Source organism: Myxocyprinus asiaticus, chromosome 20, assembly GCF_019703515.2.
Source record: "Myxocyprinus asiaticus isolate MX2 ecotype Aquarium Trade chromosome 20, UBuf_Myxa_2, whole genome shotgun sequence".
NCBI classification, from domain to species: Eukaryota; Metazoa; Chordata; class Actinopteri; order Cypriniformes; family Catostomidae; genus Myxocyprinus; species Myxocyprinus asiaticus.
Genome location: NC_059363.1, coordinates 4,867,175 through 4,886,894, shown reverse-complemented (window position 1 = coordinate 4,886,894; position 19,720 = coordinate 4,867,175). Strand labels below are relative to the sequence as shown.

General features: G+C 38.0%; 1 protein-coding gene across 1 annotated transcript; it reads left to right on the top strand.

Moving 5' to 3' along the window:
- Window positions 1-1,919: 1,919 nt before the first annotated feature.
- LOC127411514 (ubiquitin thioesterase zranb1-B-like) lies at window positions 1,920-19,478 on the top strand. Its single transcript, XM_051647162.1, has 10 exons — window positions 1,920-2,558; window positions 3,992-4,957; window positions 7,607-7,794; window positions 9,328-9,481; window positions 13,504-13,575; window positions 14,144-14,342; window positions 14,773-14,893; window positions 15,412-15,541; window positions 16,151-16,380; window positions 17,012-19,478. The coding sequence occupies exons 2-10, from the start codon at window positions 4,111-4,113 to the stop codon at window positions 17,228-17,230; spliced, it is 2,160 nt and encodes a 719-aa protein (XP_051503122.1). The 5' UTR covers window positions 1,920-2,558; window positions 3,992-4,110; the 3' UTR covers window positions 17,231-19,478.
- Window positions 19,479-19,720: the final 242 nt, after the last annotated feature.

The following is a 19,720-nucleotide window of genomic DNA, read 5'->3' as shown; positions in this document are numbered from 1 at the left end:
TGGCTTCCTTGTAAGTGCCTCACTGTAACCCAGATTTTAAGAGAAGGAATGACACATTGAAATTAATTTTTGTGTTAATCAACATTATGCTACAAATTCTGTCTGAACATTACTTTGATCGAACACCGAATATTCCTTTAATGATACAATATTATTAACTTCCAAGAATATCATGATACAACCATAGTGCATGTCCAAAACACCATGGTATTACCATGTTCATTGCCATGTCTTGTAATATGATAGCGCTCTTTATTACTTTTTGTTAGTCTTGTCAGTATGTCCCAATTTTTATCTTTTGTTGTTGTGGTTTCATAAATACAACGCAATTCTGAACAAGAAAGAAAAAATATGTAAACAAGATTCTTAGTAAACAATTACAGAATAGTAACCTATTAAAAGGTATACTGTATTTTACTAAAGTAAACGGGTAGTGGCCTATATATTAATTACCCGATGATGTAAACACGCTTGTCTTCAAAGTGTTACACGTATTTATTCCCTTGTTGATTTATAATGTTTTGGCTCTGTGATGCACACATCACATGTTCTGCTTCTAAATTCAAAATAAAATCATAAATTAAAAAAATTTAAAAATGTTAAAAAAAAAAAATTCTATTTTTCTTACCGAATACTTGGCGTCTTGAAGTCAATATCATTATTTCAAACGTTCTTGTTGCTATAGCCAATTCATACCACTGGGTACCGACAAAGTTGCACTTTATTGCTGATGTTTAAGCAGTTAAAAGAGTTAAAAAAAAAAAAGTTTGCAAAAATAAATAATAATAATTAAAAAATAAAAAATAAATAAATAAAAATTTGTTAATTTTGAAGATTCGAATGTTGTTAAAATTTGTTTAAATTAGTAACGCCAAAATTATTTATATATATTTATGTATATATGTATTTATATGTGATTTAATTATTTAAACGGCTCTATATTATATAGATACATTAAGTTAAACTGACTGAAAAAAATGCCGCTATTTGAACTATTAAAATTAAAATAAGTACACACTTGTAAACAAAATTTAAAGGTAAAAATATGGCAGCAATATGAACTCTGACTGCAACTATTTACTATGTACAGTCTTTTCCTATGATGTAATTTGTGTGATTCACTTTCATTTATTTTTTTATTATATATTTTATTTATTTGTTCATTTTATTTGTTCATTACGTATACCCCTGACATGTTTATTTTAAAACAATGTCATATGTAGGCTACTCATGTTTGTACAATTTGTATTGTTATTAATAAAAAATAAAAAAATATTTAAAAAAGCATTAGTCTATTCTGCTGAATAATTAAAGTGATGGAAAAGTGATTAGTTCAATCAACTGAAGCAAGCATGTAGTCCAATGGGTCATAACCTATGACCTACAGTATAGGAAATACCTTTCTTAAAGTTAGCTGAACATTCAATTTATTTTATTTTACTTTATTTTTGATTAGATTTAATTTAGATTTATGATATGTCGCAAATTGTTTTTATTTTTTATTATTTCTCTTATTATTTGCTTTTTTTCTACGTATTTATTCCTATGCTGTTATTTACTTTTGTGCTTTGGCAATATTGTGTGTAAAACATTCATGCTAATTAAATACTTTTAAATAGATAATTGATCAATTGAAGGAATGCATAATAAAGAAGTGTTAATTATTAGGCTTTCGATTCCAAGCCTTTTAATAAATCCCTGCTTTATAAGCTGTCATGCACATTTTCACTTGAAAATGAATAAACTGAAACGGATTGACGCTTATATTAAGCACTTTTGCTTAAGCGTCTGCTAAATGAATCATCTAAAACCATACACACTAAATGCATGTGCCTTTGATTTATTTAAAACCCCACATGCCGTACAATGTAACGGCCCTGGAGCAACATAGTCAACTCTTCTTTTTTTGTTTTCATTGAAAAACTGCCCTTATGTCACTGCAGATGATGCTGCGGTTGAAGCAATGACATCATCCCTCCGGCCTCAGGCAGCGGATCCAAACGCGAAACACACGCCATTTTGGCTCCAATCCAAAAGATACTTGCTATATCTTCCTAGTCATTCTTAGAGCCAAGATGGCGGACACAGAGCTCCAGTTTCCTGATTGTTATTGCTCATAAAGGAGGGATGCCGTGAAGCCCTTTAACGAAAGAAATTCGCCCTCATTGGTTTCCACTGTGTTTACGGAGTGAGAGCCAATCATATGTGCCCGCTGATCCAGGTGATATCCCTCCTACCAGTATCTCCGGAGTCGGTTTATTTTGGTTTACCCCCGCTCCTCTGTCGCCGCCATTAGAGCCAGCAGAGTCGGCAACAGAAATGTGAATCCCGGTGTTTAAAACCCTCTGAAAAGCCGCTCTGACCCGAAGATCGCGGTGTTGTGAGGGGTTTCAGAGGAAGGGAGGCGAAATAGCATGGGTGCTCCTCCGCAGATCGCGATAGATTGTCGGTGCTGAGCCGGATTTGGACCCGATTGGGTTTCGGTTGGATAGACCTTCGGGAGAGAAGCGATCCGTTTGCAGAAGGGCACACTCGGGAAGTGTGGAGGGCAAAGACAGGTAAGGGTCTTGTGATATTTAATAGATGTGTGTATCCTTGAAATGGGGATATGCAACAGGGCAAATTAATGCAGTTTGATTTGTTTAGCGTCCTACTAATTACGTTTACTGTATCAGACATTTTAAAAATGCATATGCCCCCATAGATTTGCCTCGAGCACCCAGCACTCAGTGTAGAAATGTAGGCCACAGGATGTGACCATATGCCTCAGTGTGCTGGATTCATCTCTTTCTTTGCCCACCTGTTTGGACTGTTGTCAGGAATTAGACAGGAACTCTAAAAAGCCTTTCAGAATAAATGTATTTTGCACCCTTTTATTACAACAGCAAATGGAAAGATTAAAGTCATTCACATGGAGGGACAAATGTGTGAAATATGTGATTTAAATTAGAATTTACGTGTTATACTGTATAAAAGAGACATGAATAAAATGTACAGATGTATGTACATACATATACTGTACATACATATTACTAAATCAACCATTATGCTGTAAACTATCAGGGCTATTAATGTTATCTGCATTTGAATAGATTTATTTTTCTATTTAATCAGAAGAAATGAAATGTAGTAACCACCCTTGTAATAAGTAGCCTACTGTTCCATTGTACAGTGATGGCATTAGATGGTAATTCATTGGTTCTTTGATATGTTCCATGATATTAAATGATAGCGATATTTATATACCATGATATTTCATCGCACTCCAAAGTACTTCAAAGAATACCATAGTATTACCATTGTAAATGTCCAAAAAACATGGAATTTCCTTGGTGCATTGTAATACAAGAGTGCTTTTTGGTACTTCTTTGTATTAACATATTAAAAGTGTGAAACCGCATTGAAATTCAATTTTTATTTCATTTAAAACTGGATATAATCAATGTCTTGGGATTTTGAAAATGTGATAGTTATGATGTAAAGTTAAGATATTTAAGATAGGACTATTTCTAGGTCACTAATCAAATTTGTGCCATTGACCGTGTTAGCTCCTCTGTACAAAAGATCAGATTTACTTGCTTCCATGGAAGCTCACAAGATGCTCTTTGGAACATTCTCCAATCATTGGATAACATGGACCGAGTGCATTTTGTCATTAAAGGAATATTCTGGATTCAGTATCAGTACTAGTTCAGCTCAGTTGACAGCATTTGAAGCATCATGTTGATTACCACAAAAAATGATTTCGACCCGTCCCTCGTTTATTTTAAACAAAGCAAAACTATTGGTTACAGTAAGTCACAATGGAAGTGAATGGGGCAAGTCTACTAATATTAAAAGACACATTTTAATTTGTGTATTTTTAAGTTTCAAAAGTATTTGCAAGATGTATTAAGCAAGATGTAAACGTAAATACTGCTACTTTTTAAATTAAGCTTATACTTCGTTACCCAAACAAGAACAAAACTCTGTCTCTCTGTCATAATTGCAGGAGAAACTGGAGGCTCTGTGATTGTGAGCGAGTGAAAGCAGAAGAACGGAGCACAGACGGGAGGAAGGGAGGGAGGGAGGGAGGGGGGAGATCAGCTGTGGTGACCAGCACAAGCGAGGATGACAGATTTTGGTTTGAAGTGGAGCTGTGAGTACTGCACCTACGAGAACTGGCCATCCGCCATCAAATGCACCATGTGTCGGGCCCAAAGACACAACGCTCCCATCATCACAGAGGAACCTTTCAAGTGCAGATCCAGCCTGGACCTCCAGCTCTGCACCACCCTGGGCGGTTCCACCCTGCTTATCTGCCCCGACTCAAGCGCTCGGCCTCAGGTACGGATTGCAGACGAGCTGCCCGAGACCAGCAGCAAATGGTCCTGCCACATGTGCACCTACCTTAACTGGTCACGCGCTATCCGTTGCACACAGTGCCTCAGTCAAAGACAGCGGGGGTCCCATCTGGGGCCCCACAGTCCTTTAGAAGCCCCCCAAACTTCAGACTCGGGACCCAGACCCTCTCTGGTCACCTCTGATCCCTGCGAGGAGTATAACGACCGAAATCGGCTGAACATGCACGCACAGCAATGGTTGTGCTCGGTGTGTACCTATGAGAACTGGCCAAAGAGACTCAGATGTGTGGTTTGTGACCACCCTAAACCGAGCAGTACACCTGAGATGCCACAGCAAGACTCGGAGGCGGAGAGCGCAATGTCCCCATCCATAGGTAATGAGAAGGAGCGAGATAACGTAAGGACAGCGGGAGGAGGGGGGATAAGCAGGGGTATCAGGGGCAGGCAGAGGAAACTTTCTCCCCCCACGTCTAAGGGACAAGCGGAGGTGAAAATCGAACTGGCATCGGGTGCGGTGGGCAGTGATAATGAGCAGGAGGCGGACTTTAAAAAACTTAAACAGATCCGGAACAGGATGCAGAGAAGCGACTGGCTCTTCCTGAATGCCTGTGCTGGTGAGAAATCAACCCCATATACCAGATACAGCGTCACAATTAAAAATGTATGAATGTCATTACATTAAATGAAAAAATATCAAACCAAGTGGCATCTGCAATAAAATTATGTTAGAGCTTTTCTCAGAACCTACTTTTCTTTTTGCAATGACTTTTATTTAATTGGTGTCAAGGTGATTTTTAGTGGCTGTATGTCAGTATCTTCAAGTTTCCTTGGTGTCCTAGCAGATTAAATACATGTATTATATTTTTTGTATTATTATTATTTTTTTGTAATTTTTCCCCTTTTTCACCCAATTTTGGAATGCCCAATTCCCAGTGCGCTTTTAAGTCTTCGTGGTCGCGTAGTGATTCGCCTCAATCCGGGTGGCGGAGGATTAATCCCAGTTGCCTCCGTGTCTGATCATCAACCTGCGCATCTTATCACGTGGCTTGTTGAGCGGGTCGCCACGTAGACATAGCGCGTGTGGAGGCTTCACACCATCCACCGCGGCATCCGCGTTCAACTCACCACGCAAGAACGAACCATATTATAGCGACCACGAGGAGGTTACCCCATGTGACTCTACCCACCCTAGCAACCAGGCCAATTTGGTTGCTTAGGAGACCTGGCTGGAGTCACGCAGCACACCCTGGGATTCGAACTAGCAAACTCCAGGGGTGGTAGCCTGCATCTTTTACCACTGAGCTACCCAGGCCCCCAAATACATGTATTATTAACTATTAGGGTTGGAAACGGAGAACCGGTTCTTCTGAACCGATTCCATTTTTTAAACAATACTAGAACTGAAAGATTTTCATTGTTTTTGGTTCCGTTAACGGTTTTGATTGTGCAATTTTCTGCCGATGCGAACTGAACACCATGCCAAAATGCTCTGACAGTGTTTTCTGCTGCATTATACAAATCTGTGAAATATTAAGCACAGCCTGTGTAGTTAGATTACTGAATGAATGAATCTGATAAACTGGTTCTGTTGAATCTACAGCATGACCAGGGTAGTCCAATTCCTGAACCAATGAATTTTCATAAACTGGTTCTTTTGAGTCTGCAGCACGACCAGTGTAGTCCGATTCCTGAACCAATGAATTTTCGGAACTGGTTCTTTTGAATCTACAGCATGACCAGTGTAGTCCAATTCTTGAACCAGTTAATTTTTGGAAAATGGTTCTTTTGAATCTACAGCACGACCAGTGTAGTCCGATTCCTGAACCAATTAATTTTCGGAGCCGGTTCTTTTGAATCTACAGCATGACCAGTGTAGTCCGATTCTTGAACCAATGAATTTTCGGAACCGGTTCTTTTGAATCTACAGCACGACCAGTTGTAGTCCAATTCTTGAACGAACAACCCTTATGAGCTGGTTCTTTTGAATCTAGAGGGCAACCAGTGAAGTCTGATTTCTGAAAGATTTTTTAATCTAATGCGAAATGTACAGCGTGACCAGTGCAGTCTGATTTGCAAAAGAATGACTCTAACAAACTGTTTCTTTTGAATTTACAATGACTCTTATGAGCCAGTTCTTTTAAATCTGAAGCGCAAAATGTACAGCATTACCAGCTGTAGTCTGATTCCCGAACGAATAACTCTTATGATTTGTTTTGTTTTTGTGAATGGCTTTTGTACAGTTACCTACACATTACAAGTTTTGTTGTTAATAGTGAAATGTAATTAAAAATTAAAAAATGTATGAAATATGTTTTGCACATTTTTGTTTAGAATATTTAGTTAAGCATACATACAGTATAGTTACAGTAGGACCAATTATTGCATTGCATTTATGCCTCTAAAAAGTCTTTGAAAAGTAATTAAAAAGTTTTTAAACACTCTTTTGGAAGAATTATATAAATTGTATCTCTGATTTGATACATATCTGCTCTGTTGAGTTCTAAAGTGATCTCATAATTTGGCAACAGACTGCTGAGGACAGTAATTGCAATAAAAATAGCATTTCTTATTTCCAAATTGCTCTTCCTCAGAGAATTGTTAATGGAACGTAAAGGAATCAGAATTGATCGGGGGAATCTGAACCAGAAATTTGAAATGTATTACAATTCCCATCCCTGTCAACTATGTACATATTCAACTAACATCTGACAACTTGCTTGTAGTGTGCTTGTACTATTTTTATTTTATTTTTTAAATCACCACTTGGTTTGATATTAATGTTATCCAATGCAATGACATTCATCCATATTAAGTATGGTTTAGGTGTCCATGCAACATTTTTGGTGGCATGTTTAACTTTGATATACTGTATTATGACAATTAGAGAGAAAAAATCAGAATTGCATCTTTTGGCATCAGCTGGTGTAACTCTTTATTCTCATCACTAAACTAGTGGGACACCGTTTGCATGTGCATGATTTGATTTCCACATGCAAACTGACAGATTTGCTCTCATGGGCTCAGCCGCAGCAGGGAATACTCTTGTAAGCTGTCTGATTTCTTGCATCAGTTTATGAAGTCATTTATCTCCCGAGCAGCATCTTTGTCTTTTAGGAAATTCATATGGCTCATCTGTATGAGTCATGGTGCAGATTGAATCCGGACTGGATAAAGCAAAAAAACTAGGGTGTTTGTTGTCTTTGTGTGCTTCAGTATATTTGGATGCATTGGTCCCCTCTAAAAGTACTGCCACCTTTCTTCAGGTGTTGTCGAGGGGGATCTGGCTGCTGTGGAGGCGTATAAGTCATCAGGCGGTGACATCGCACGTCAGTTGACCGCAGACGAGGTGCGGATCCTGAACCGCCCATCTGCGTTTGACGGTGGTTTCACGCTGGTGCATCTGGCCATTCGGTTCCAAAGACAGGACATGCTCGCCGTGCTGCTCACAGAGGTCAGAGTTTAACGTGTATGAGGGGTCAAGGGAGGTCAGAAGAGAATTGATCTTAAAGTGTCATGTGGGACCCCGGGTAAAAACGCACTTGTAATTTTACAATAAGCCACAAGAGGTTGTGGGTTACAATTATTTTAACATGATTAGGGGAGCATTGTTAGAAAAACCATTAATGGTGGTAAAATCACTTTCACACATCCTCGAGTGGTTTATTGCTTTTATAAAATAGTGCAACAGCATTGTTATAAAAGACGCCAATGTTTAATATATTTAATTACGTTTATTAATCATAATTTCCAAGATTGTCAAGCAAAAGTAACAATCAAAAATCATTCTATTAATGGAGCGATTTGGCATTTAGTTGAGTTATTTTGTCACATCTGTCAGTGTGGCTCATCCAATCAGATATTAGCCGGAAATGTCTGTTTCTTGAGACATAAAATGTATAATCCTGGTCCTGGATTGGTCATTAATTAGCTAATTGGTCAAAAACAGAATTCCAGCCGTGCTAACGTACACAATATAGTAGAAACGGTTATGATGCAAAACACCCGTTCACCTTGATACCATGTGTATCACTTCACAGCACCCATAGAAGCCAACCATTATTCTTAGTTTACATGGTAGGGACTATATTTTCTAGTGGAAGGACGCCACTTACTGCATTCACTTAGTAATATAATTCTTTTCAAAGTAAATGTGTGTCCTTAACGGAATATTCTGGGTTCAATATAAATTAAGATCAATTATCAGAATTTGTGGCATAATGTGGCATTTGTAGCATAACTTTTTCCACCAAAAATAATTTTGATTCATCCCTCCTTAAAAAACAATTGTGGTAACAGTAAGGCACTTACAGTGGAAGTGAATGGGGCCAGTCCATAAACGCTAAAATGCACATCGTTTCAAAAGTATAGCCGCAAGATGTAAACATTATACATTTTGACAATTTTATTGTGATAAAATCACTTTCTAACCTTATCTGTGTAAAGTTATATCCAATATTGCAACTTTGTTGTCATGAGAACAGAACCCTGTAATTCCGGTATTGGATATAACGTAACACCGATAATGCTAGTATGCGATTTTGTCACCCTACAATCATGTGAACGTGTTATGTTTACATCTTTTTGCTGTACTTTTGAAATGTTTGCGTTTATGTATTGGCCCCATTCACTTCCATTGTAAGGGCCTTACTGTAATTTTTTTTTTTTTTTTTTTCAAATAAACGAGTCGTAATTAATTTTTGTGGAAATCAACATTATGCCAGACATGCTGTTGGTTGAGCATAACTTTTATTGCAACCGGAATATTTATTTTAATATTTTTTTTATTGTGTCCCTTTAGCCATGTGTGTATTCACGAAATGGCATGGCATCGAGTGCCTTATTGCTTAATTAATTCATAGACCATTTTGGCTGTTTGTTCGGAAATTTTGTGTGTGTGTGTGTGTGTGTGTGTGTGTGTGTGTGTGCGCGTGCGCGTGTCTGTTTAATTATATGTCTGATGTTTATGTGTGTCGTCTCCACGTAGGTATCTCAGCAGACAGCTAAGTGTATACCAGCTCTGGTGTGTCCTGAGTTAACAGAACAGATCCGCAGAGAGGTGGCGGCAGCACTTCACAGACGTAAAGGAGAATTCCCCTGTTACTTCTTCACTGACCTCGTCACCTTTACATTACCAGCAGGTGAGCATGCACTCTTTATTAAAAGAGAATTCCCCTTCTGTCCCATGATAGTCATCTCACATTCAGACCACATGAGTAAGAGACCTATGTTGAATACTGACATTGCCAGTAGTTTAAAGGGGGACATGTTCTACTCTCTTGTAGCATTTTATTGTTCTTCCTTGAAGTCTACATATAATGTTAGTCCAGGTTTCTTGCACCTTAGCTTTTAGTGACCATTTCCACCCTCTCTCTGACCCTTAGAATTTAACAAACAGTCTGTTTTTTGCTAATGTACTTTTAAGACGTCTGTAAATGTCTGGTTACTGGTGTAGTATACATTGGTTACACTACAAATTGCTGAATATTGAATAGTCATATCTTAATACACTCATGTTTTGTTGTAAATGTTTATAGTACATGTCTATATGTACAATTCTGTGAAAAAGTATTTGCCCCATTCTGATTTCTTCTGTTTTTGTGTATCTCTCGTACTAAATTGTTTCAAAAATTCAAACAAAATCTAACATAAAACAAAGGCAATCTGAGTAAACACAAAATACAGTTTTTAAATGATAATGTTATTTACTGAAGCAAAAAAGTTATCCAATACCAAATGGGCCTGTGTAAAAAAAAAAAAAAAAAGTATTTGCCCCTTAGTTACTAAATCCCCAAATCTATGAAACTACATTCATAATGGGGTTCAGCTGGACTAGACACACCCACGCCTGATTACTGCCAGCCCTGTTCAATCAAATCAACACCTAAATAGAACTTTTTCAGCAGCATGAAGTTGGCTAAAAGGTCTCATCTAGTAGCACACTTTGCCAAGGTCAGAAGAAATTCCAGAAATGATGAGTAACAAGGTGATTGAAATACATGAGTCTGGGAAGGGTTACAAAGCTATTTAAAGGGCTCTGGGACTCCAAAGAACCACAGTGAGAACCATTATCTCCAAATGGAGAAGACTTGGCACAGTAGTGAACCTTCCCAGAAGTGGCCGACCTTCCAAAATTCCTCCAAGAGCACAGCGACGACTCATCCAGGAAGTCACAAAAAAGCCAAGGACAACATCTAAGGAACTGCAGGCCTCTCTCACATCAATAAAGGTCACTGTTCATGACTCCACTATCAGAAAGACACCGGCCAAAAATGCCATCCATGGTAGAGTGGCGAGGTGAAAACCACTGCTAACCCAGAGGAACATTAAGACTCGTCTGAATTTTGCCAAAACACACCATGATGATCCTCAAAGCTTTTGGGAGAATTCTGTGGACTGATGAGTCAAAAGTGGAACTGTTTGGAAGACAGGGGTCCCGTTACATCTGGCGTAAATCAAACACAGAATTACACAAAAAGAACATCATACTTAATGTCAAGCATGGTGGTGGTAGTGTGATGGAGTAGGGATGCTTTGCTGCTTCAGGGCGACTTACAATAATTAAGAGAAACATGAATTCTGCTCTCTACCAGAAAATCCTAAAGGAGAATGTCCGGTCATCAGTCCACGAGTTGAAGCTCAAGCGAAACTGGATTATGCAGCAAGACAATGATCCAAAGAATAGGAGTAAGTTCACCTCTGAATGTCTCAAAAGAAGCTAAATTAAAGTTTTGGAGTGGCCAAGTCAAAGTCTTGACTTGAACCCAATTGAGATGCTGTGGCAGGACTTTAAACTGGCAGTTCATGCTCAAACCCTCCAATGTGGCTGAACTAAAGCAGTTCTACAAAGAAGAGTGGGCCAAAATTCCACCACAGTGTTGTGAAAGACTGATCTCCAGTTATCGGAAGCGTTTGGTTGCAGTTGTTGCTGCTAAAGGTGGCTCAACCAGCTATGAAGTTTAAGGGGGCAGTTCGTTTTTCACATGGGTGATATAAGTGTTGGATAACTTTTTTCTTCAATAAAAAAAAGATATATATTTGAAAACTATATTTTGTGTTTACTCAGGTTGCCTTTGTTTTAAGTTACATCTCGTTTGAAGATCTAAAATAATTTAGTTTGAGAAATACAAAAAAATATACAAGAAATCAGGACTTTTTAACAGCACTGTACATCAAGCTCTTATTTCAAAGGTGTTAGAACCCTTAGAGGTAGACCAATATATCGGTTTTACCAATTAATCTGCACAGATAGTTGCTTTTTGGAAAATATATGGCAATAGTTGCCGATATTTATTTTCCTTTTTTTTAATTTTTTTAAATTTTTTTATTCCTTATCAATAAACCTCATCTGGTGAAATATATACATAAAAAACTCTTCATCTGGTGTATCTAAAGGCTATAAAAAAGCTTAATTTAATAAATACTTATAGAGCATTGTAACAGAGCCAAATCTCTGTAATTTCAAAATAAGAGTCCCTGGTGTATTTCGGGCTTGTTTAAAGTAAAAAGTCCCGCGTTTTGCACCAAATCTTCATTTCTCTGGTTATTATTGGGATTTTGGTTGCACAATAAACTGTTTTTGGGAGCCTCAATGTCTGTGCCTTTTATAGTAAGGAAAGAATAAGAAGTTTTATTATTATATAAATTGATTTTAAAAAACTATTGGCCGATTAATCATCATCGCCCTTTTCCACCACCTTAGTTATCGGTATTGGCAAAATCCACTATCTGTCGACCTCTAATAACCCTATTAAAGAGTACCTATTATGGTTTTTCAAATATTACCTTTCATGTAGCGTGTTATATAGCTGTTTGTGAATGTAAAAAAAGTCTGCAAAGTTTCAAAAATCAAAGTGCAGGACGAATGGAGTTATTGACTCCCAAAAGGAAGAACCGATTCTGAACACCTGAAACGAGTCGTTAGTAATTCCAGACTTATTTCCTGTGCTAACCTACGTAATTTGGTAACAAAAAACCCTCCACTGGTCTTCATTGGCTGCTCGAGAACAGCTTTGAACTGCCCTCAAACACAACACTAAGTGGCAGACCAATCACAACAGACTGGGACATCTGACCAATCAGAGCAGAGTAGGCTCTCTGAAAGGAGGAGTTTAGAATGAATCCTTTGAACGAGTCGTTTTTGACACTGGGGGAAAAAAGGTAATGCTGCAATTTAAATTATGAGCAAATTAAAGTGACCTTGGATGCATGTAAATCTATTGTATGAGACCTTTAAAACAAAATTAGGCACATTTAAAAACCATAATAGGTGCTCTTTAAAGGATATTTCGGGTTCAATACAAGTTAAGCTTAATCGACAGCATTTGTGGCATAATGTTGATTACCTCAAAAAATTATTTCGGCTCGTCTCTCTTTTTTTAAAATTTATTTATTTATTTATTTTTATCCCCTTTTCTCCCAATTTGGAATGCCCAATTCCCACTACTTATTAGGTCCTCCTGGTGGCGTGGTTACTCACCTCAATCCAGATGGTGGAGGACAAGTCTCAGTTGCTGCTTCTGAGACCGTCAATCCGCGCATCTTATCACGTGGCTCGTTGTGCATGACACCGCGGAGACCCACAGCACGTGGAGGCTCATGCTACTCTCCGCGATCCACGCACAACTTACCACGCACCCTATTGTGAGCGAGAACCCTTAATTGCGACCACGAAAAGGTTACCCCATGTGACTCTACCCTCCCTAGCAATCGGGCCAATTTGGTTGCTTAGGAGACCTGGCTGGAATCACTCAGCACGCCCTGGACTCGCGACTCCAGGGGTGGTAGTCAGCGTCAATACTTGCTGAGCTACCCAGGCCCCTGTATTTATAATTTAAACAACCTGACAGCTCAAATAATACACCGGTTTTAACAGAAGAATTAATATAAGGGCTTTTGTTAAATTATAAGCACCATGTTTCTGCCTTTTAAACCTTCCAGATATTGGCCCCATTTCCTTCCATTGTAAGTGCCTCACTGGAACCTGGAGTTTTGCTTTTTTTTTAAAGAAAAGGAGGGTCGAGTAGAAATTATTTTTTTGTGGAAATCAGCATTATGCCACAAATGCTGTCGATTGAGCTTAACTTGTATTGAACCCAGAATATTCCTTTAATGCACAAATGTAACTGCAAAAAAATTTGTTAAATGTCTTTATTCTTTTAAGATATTGAAGACCTTCCCCCAAATGTTCAAGAAAAATTGTTTGATGAGATCCTGGATCGAGATGTACAAAAAGGTGACTATTTAGCACATTTATTTTATTATTTTTTTTTTGACTGAGAACCAGAAAAGGATGTGCTTTTCTGAAAATAGCACTAAAACATCAAGTTGCCTTGGTTACGTCTCTTGCACTAGAGAATATCTAGAACAGAACTTCAGGACCCAGATTTTACAGTATAAATCAAGTGGCAATCCAACATGGTGGCAGAATTGTTTCAGTGGTTTTAAAATTCACCCACCAACCAAACTGTGGTTGATGCAGAGTTCAGCCATGTTTATGCACATTGCAAGTGAACCCGTATTTAATGTAGATTGGGTCGTGATGTATTTTGTGATTTATGTTTTTTGAGGACGAGGGCGTATCACGCAACCTGCCCTAGTTGGCATTATAATTTGTCTAATGACAGCTGAATGTGGCAAAATACAAGTTTGATTGGATGCACTGCCCCATTTTTGGGTTGTGACCCACCAGTTGAGAACCACTGATCTAGAAGATGCCTAAACTGGTCTAAATTCAGTATTGAGATAGCAGTAACATAATGTGTTAATTAATGAAGAGAAACAGGTTTCATTGTTCTGTTCAGAGTTGGAAGAGGAGTCTCCCATCATTAATTGGTCTCTGGAGCTGTGCACACGTCTGGACAGCCGGCTGTACGCTCTTTGGAACCGAACGGCAGGAGATTGCCTTCTGGACTCTGTGTTACAGGCCACATGGGGAATCTATGACAAAGACTCTGTCCTGAGAAAAAGCCTCAATGATAGCTTGCACGACTGCTCTCACTGGTAAGACTCGAAATTAGGAGTCAGGTATCTGTACAACAGTTTTCTAGATGCTATGCATTTTATATCATCACATTAACCAGCATTATGTAACAATAACGGAGACTGAATAAAGGCAAGCATGACTATTACTCTTGCTCATACTAACTTGGTTGCCAAAGTATTAAACTTGGGCATGTAGCTTGTCCCACACGTTTGGTACAGACATGAATGATGTCTGTCAAATGATGCGCCTTGGTGAGGAGAGGTGTGCTGTTACATTTCTTAGCAATCAAATGAATGATTTTCGCCTGGCAGATGATAAAATAGGGGAAAGACTTACACTGAGATACCATAATTCTTGTCAAATAACTTGATTCAAATGTGAGCAACTGCATCTGTGGATTTTATTACTGATATAATGGGTTTGCTTGTGTCTGTGTGTGTATTCCAGGTTCTACACGCGTTGGAAAGAGTGGGAATCTTGGTATTCACAGAGTTTTGGTTTGCATTTCTCTCTTCGGGAGGAACAGTGGCAGGAGGACTGGGCGTTTATACTGTCATTAGCTAGTCAGGTATACAACCACAAATACAGCTGCTGATACAATCAAGGAAACAACATTTCCATGTAGCAAATCAGTATTTCACCTCCTACTGAGATACCTGCACAAATAACTCATACAGAAACAGACACATCCCACCCAGAGAGGACTGAAGTCTGGACAGATGTTTGAGCAATGAGCACTTTATAGAGTTTTTTTCCATTAGTCTTTGCATGCATTTTCCCTAACTCAATTTTGCATTATTTTCTCACAATGTTTCACAGTGAAAGAAATCACATTACTTTGTTAAACATGGCATTAAGCATAAAAGCATGGAGTAATTTGCAAAGAAAAAAGGCTTTTTAAATATTTCATGTAAAGTAATATTAACATGGTTCCCATGATAATGGGAAACGTGGAAAAATCCGAAAATTCTAAAATGGCATACAAATGGAAATCCAACCAGTAATTTCTGTCAAATGATTTCCTGTATTAATGTTGTTAATCTCTCCCACTCTCGCTCTTTGTATTCTTGTCTGTTCTGACTGTAGCCGGGTGCCAGTTTAGAGCAGACGCATGTGTTTGTTTTGGCACACATTCTTCGCAGGCCCATCATAGTGTACGGTGTGAAATATTACAAGAGCTTCAGAGGAGAGACGCTGGGATACACACGCTTTCAGGGTGAGCTGCCTCTCACAACACTCAATTCTGTGGTGTAGATTGAATTTGACATGGCATTGGCAATCTTATTGTGTTTTAAATAGTTCTTGACCAATATGGGTTTTTCAATGACCAATTCTGAAATCAAAAGAGCAGTGTGGCTGATGACCAATATAATGACCAAAAAATACATTCATTGAATTTATCATTACTTATATATATATATATGTGTGTGTGTGTGTGTGTGTGTGTGTGTGTGTGTGTGTGTATATATATATATATATATATATATATATATATATATATATATATATATATAAATTAATACATTTTTTAATTCATTTTATTTATCTCACATTATACGTTTTTGCACATATACAGTGAAATTCTTTATATATAACACACACACACACAGATGTGTATTTTCTTTCAGTGTTTACAGTAATTCTTAACATGAGCAAATTAGCATATTTTCGGTCTGTTTGGCCATGTTGGAAACAGTCCATATACTGTTTTTTAGCTGAACCTCCCCCTACTTTAAAACCAATGTTAATTCCTGTTGTCAGAGTCACATAGCTTCAGCACTTACTGTTTCCTTTTGCCTTTATCTTATCCTTGCCTCAATTACAGGTGTATATCTGCCTCTATTATGGGAGCAGAGTTTCTGCTGGAAAAGCCCTATTGCCCTCGGTTACACACGCGGACACTTTTCCGCCTTGGTTGCCATGGAGAACGATGGCTATGATAATCGAGGTGCGGGCGCCAACCTGAACACAGACGATGATGTCACGGTCACTTTCCTGCCATTGGTTGACAGTGAACGGAAGCTGCTACATATTCACTTTCTGTCTGCACAGGAGGTGAGGGAAACTCTGCTAGCATGAAATAAGATTTTTAAGAACAAACAAAACCAAAAAAAAAGCGCATCTCTATGAACACTATGAAAGTATTGTACTGCGATAGTCCATTTTCATTTATTTTATTTAGAAGCTTGGTTAATTATTTTTATTTATTTTTGGGGGTGGGGCAGGGGGGTTGGTTTTCTGTTTAAATAGGTTAGGTTTTGGTGTTTGTTTTGATTTTAGCTTTGAGTTTGGTTTGACTTGGCTTTTTGTTTTGTTTGTTTATTTTTGTGTGTTTGTGTTTGAATAGTTTGGGTTTTGGTTTATTTTTTTTATTTTTTTGAATTCCAAACTATTCATTCAGGTGTCCAAGTATTTTATATATTTATTTATTTTCCATATAATGGATGAAAAATTCCATCAGACACTATGTGAATAGTTTTGGTCTAAAAATATTTTGGCTTGTGAATATTTTATACCACAGTGTCATTCAGATTGTACTTGGTGTGAAAAGACACTTTCCCTTATGCATAATGTTCTAAGAACTAGTAGTTCCAAACTGTATCACAACGTATGTTTCTATAGTCACTCTGTGATTGGGTGACTCCTCTTGAAGTGCTCTGATTTGGCTATTGTCTGTGTCTGTCAGATGGGGACAGAGGAGCAGCAGGAGCGGATGCTGAGGCAGTGGATGGACTGCTGTGTGACAGAAGGCGGGGTTTTGGTAGCCATGCAGAAAAGCTCTAGGAGGCGGAACCACACGCTTGTCACTCAGATGGTTGAAAAGTGGCTGGACGGTTATCGGCAGCTTGCTGCTTGTCCCACTCTTTCTGACGGAGAGGAGGAAGAGGAAGATGAGGATGAGTGATGAAGGCCCACATCAAAGTTCACTTGACACTACAACATGGCCCTTTCGTGTTCCCTAACACTGAAACGCACAAACGCACACATTTAGTCCCAGCTGAATGACAAACCCATGGTTTCCTTTTGGTTTTTGTCTCTAATCATATGGATCTGTTGAAAATAAAGGAATGTAATCATGATTGTATTTGTCTTTACACAGTATGCTATTTGGTTTCGTTTGTGTTTTGTTTTAAAGTTGCTTTTGCAATGCTTGTAGTGATTTACAAAAAAAAAAAAAAAATAGAAGTATTTGGAAATTACGCCAGTGTGCACTGGAAAGAAAAATATATTTAATAGGTAAATTGCAGCAATTTAAGCACCCTTTTCTGTTCTATTTGTAATGAAACTCATACAAATGTCTACTTTTTGTTTTGCATTACTCTAGACCAGGTGTAGCCAACTCTGCACCCAACCCTAATCAAACATATCTGCACCTGCTAATCAAGGTCTTCAGGATTACTTGAAAATTACAGGTTGGTGTGTTGGTGCAGGTTTGAAGATGAACTCTGCAGGAAGGTAGCTTTCCAGGAGCAGGATTGACTACCCATGCTCTAGACTGAGATTACCAAAACATAATTCACTACACATGTTTTAAAACATGCATTCACACTATAGACTATCTCAAACTAGGACTGTCATGTTATTTGTTCGAAATAAAGTTCTGTTGGTTGACTATTTTCACCCGGTCATTACAAAGAGATAAGTTCATGTTTAATTCAATTTCTATCACATGTTTTTTTATTTATAAAAATAATAGTTTGTGAGCCATAGAAACGAATGCTTTTCCACACGTCCCAATAATGTCCCATCTTTGAACTGAATCGCATTCACATGTGAACGCTGCGAGAATGGGGCATATGTCAGATTATGTGTGTGTTAGGCACCTTGTTGAACATAGGTAACATTTCATACTTTTTCCATAGGGTACAGATTTCATACCCTTTTGGAAGGGTACATTATTTCAACTCTTCTTTAACTGTGGTCCGTTTCACTCTTTCAGTTCTGTAGTTCTGCATGTGTTTGTTATCTGTGATGTCTGCCCATTACTTTTCAATGCAGGTTTTATTTTTTCACTGTTTCCAAATCTCTGTATGCACATGTCATTACAAAGACTTGATGTAGACCAAAGTGAACATTAAGAGAGATTTTGTGGAGTGTTTGCAGTGGTAATTTAACCTGGTATAACTGGGTTTGTTTTTCCATGTTCATAGCATCTCATAACCTCCTGTATTTGTGTCCAGTCTCGCCCCTCACCAACTTAAAAAGTTATATTTTCTTTTTTAAATTGTGTGATGGTTGCCGCTACACTATGATATATTTGATATATAATAAGGTGGAGAACAAACTTGGTGATATTGAAGACCTAAGTGTTTTGAATGACCAACTCTGAAATTATTATAAAACTTTAAACTGAACAGGTGTGATTTCCTAAATTATATATCATTCAGATGAAGGCTGTATTAAATATCAGCTTCTGTAAGGATATAGCAATAGCACATTTATTACTAGCTATTGTTTAGCCGTCTGTTACCTTAAATGAGTCTCACAGAAACCGTCAAGAACATGTCTGGGTCATATTTAATAAAATATGCAAATGTTGACAAATAAGAAATGTTTGTTTTGTATAAAGAATATGAAGTCGAGTTTTAGGAGCATTCTCTTTGCCATAATGCAAAAAAAAAAACATTGTATAAGAGCATGTATCCATTGTGGTAGTATTATACAGTATGTATTATAATATGTAAGACCGTGGCATGATTGTTGGTGCCAGACGGGCTGGTTTGAGTATTTCTGTATCTGCTGATCTCCTGGGATTTTCACACACAACAGTCTCTAGAGTGTAAAGATAATGGTGCTGTTATGGACTGTGGTCCATTCTGACGAGTGATTTCGATCTTATCCTGTCCGTTATCAGACACACGGATATAAGCGATGGAATCCACGCTTTGTCTAACAGCTTACCCTAATAAACAGCATGTTTGGACTGCGAGTAGGAGAACTGCAGCCAAGAAATGCTTGCGCCGGTCTCATTATGGACTGTGATCCATTCTGACATGTGATTTCTATCTCATCACAGTGTTTAGTGTAAAAGTCCGCTCTCGTGTCTGTTCCGCAAATGCTGGAGATTTTCTGATCCTAGTCACTGAGTTTAAACCATCATATCTTGTACGTGAAATAATAAAAAATGTAAAATAAAAAAGTTAGATTTACCCTACTAACTGGAATACGGCAAAAATACACCAACAGTTTGTGAAAAGGGTCCGTCACTTTACAAGACATTATGAAGGACGAATAAAAGACAGTGCACTATTGTCTTATCAGGATGTGGCCAGGAGTTTGCAGTTTTGTGATGTTGGATTGGTACTGTGTGGTGTGGTTTAGTGCATTAGCATTTATGGTCGAAGTGTTAGTTGTGAATCTCACACTGATAGAAGTTTATACTTCTGGTTTGTTG

Coding starts and splice junctions, on each gene's coding strand:
- LOC127411514 (XM_051647162.1), top strand. CDS start 4,111: ATGACAGATTTTGGTTTGAAGTGGAGCTGTGAGTACTGCACCTACGAG. Junction 4,958..7,606: donor CTTCCTGAATGCCTGTGCTG/GTGAGAAATCAA, acceptor ACCTTTCTTCAG/GTGTTGTCGAGGGGGATCTG. Junction 16,381..17,011: donor ACTTTCTGTCTGCACAGGAG/GTGAGGGAAACT, acceptor TGTGTCTGTCAG/ATGGGGACAGAGGAGCAGCA.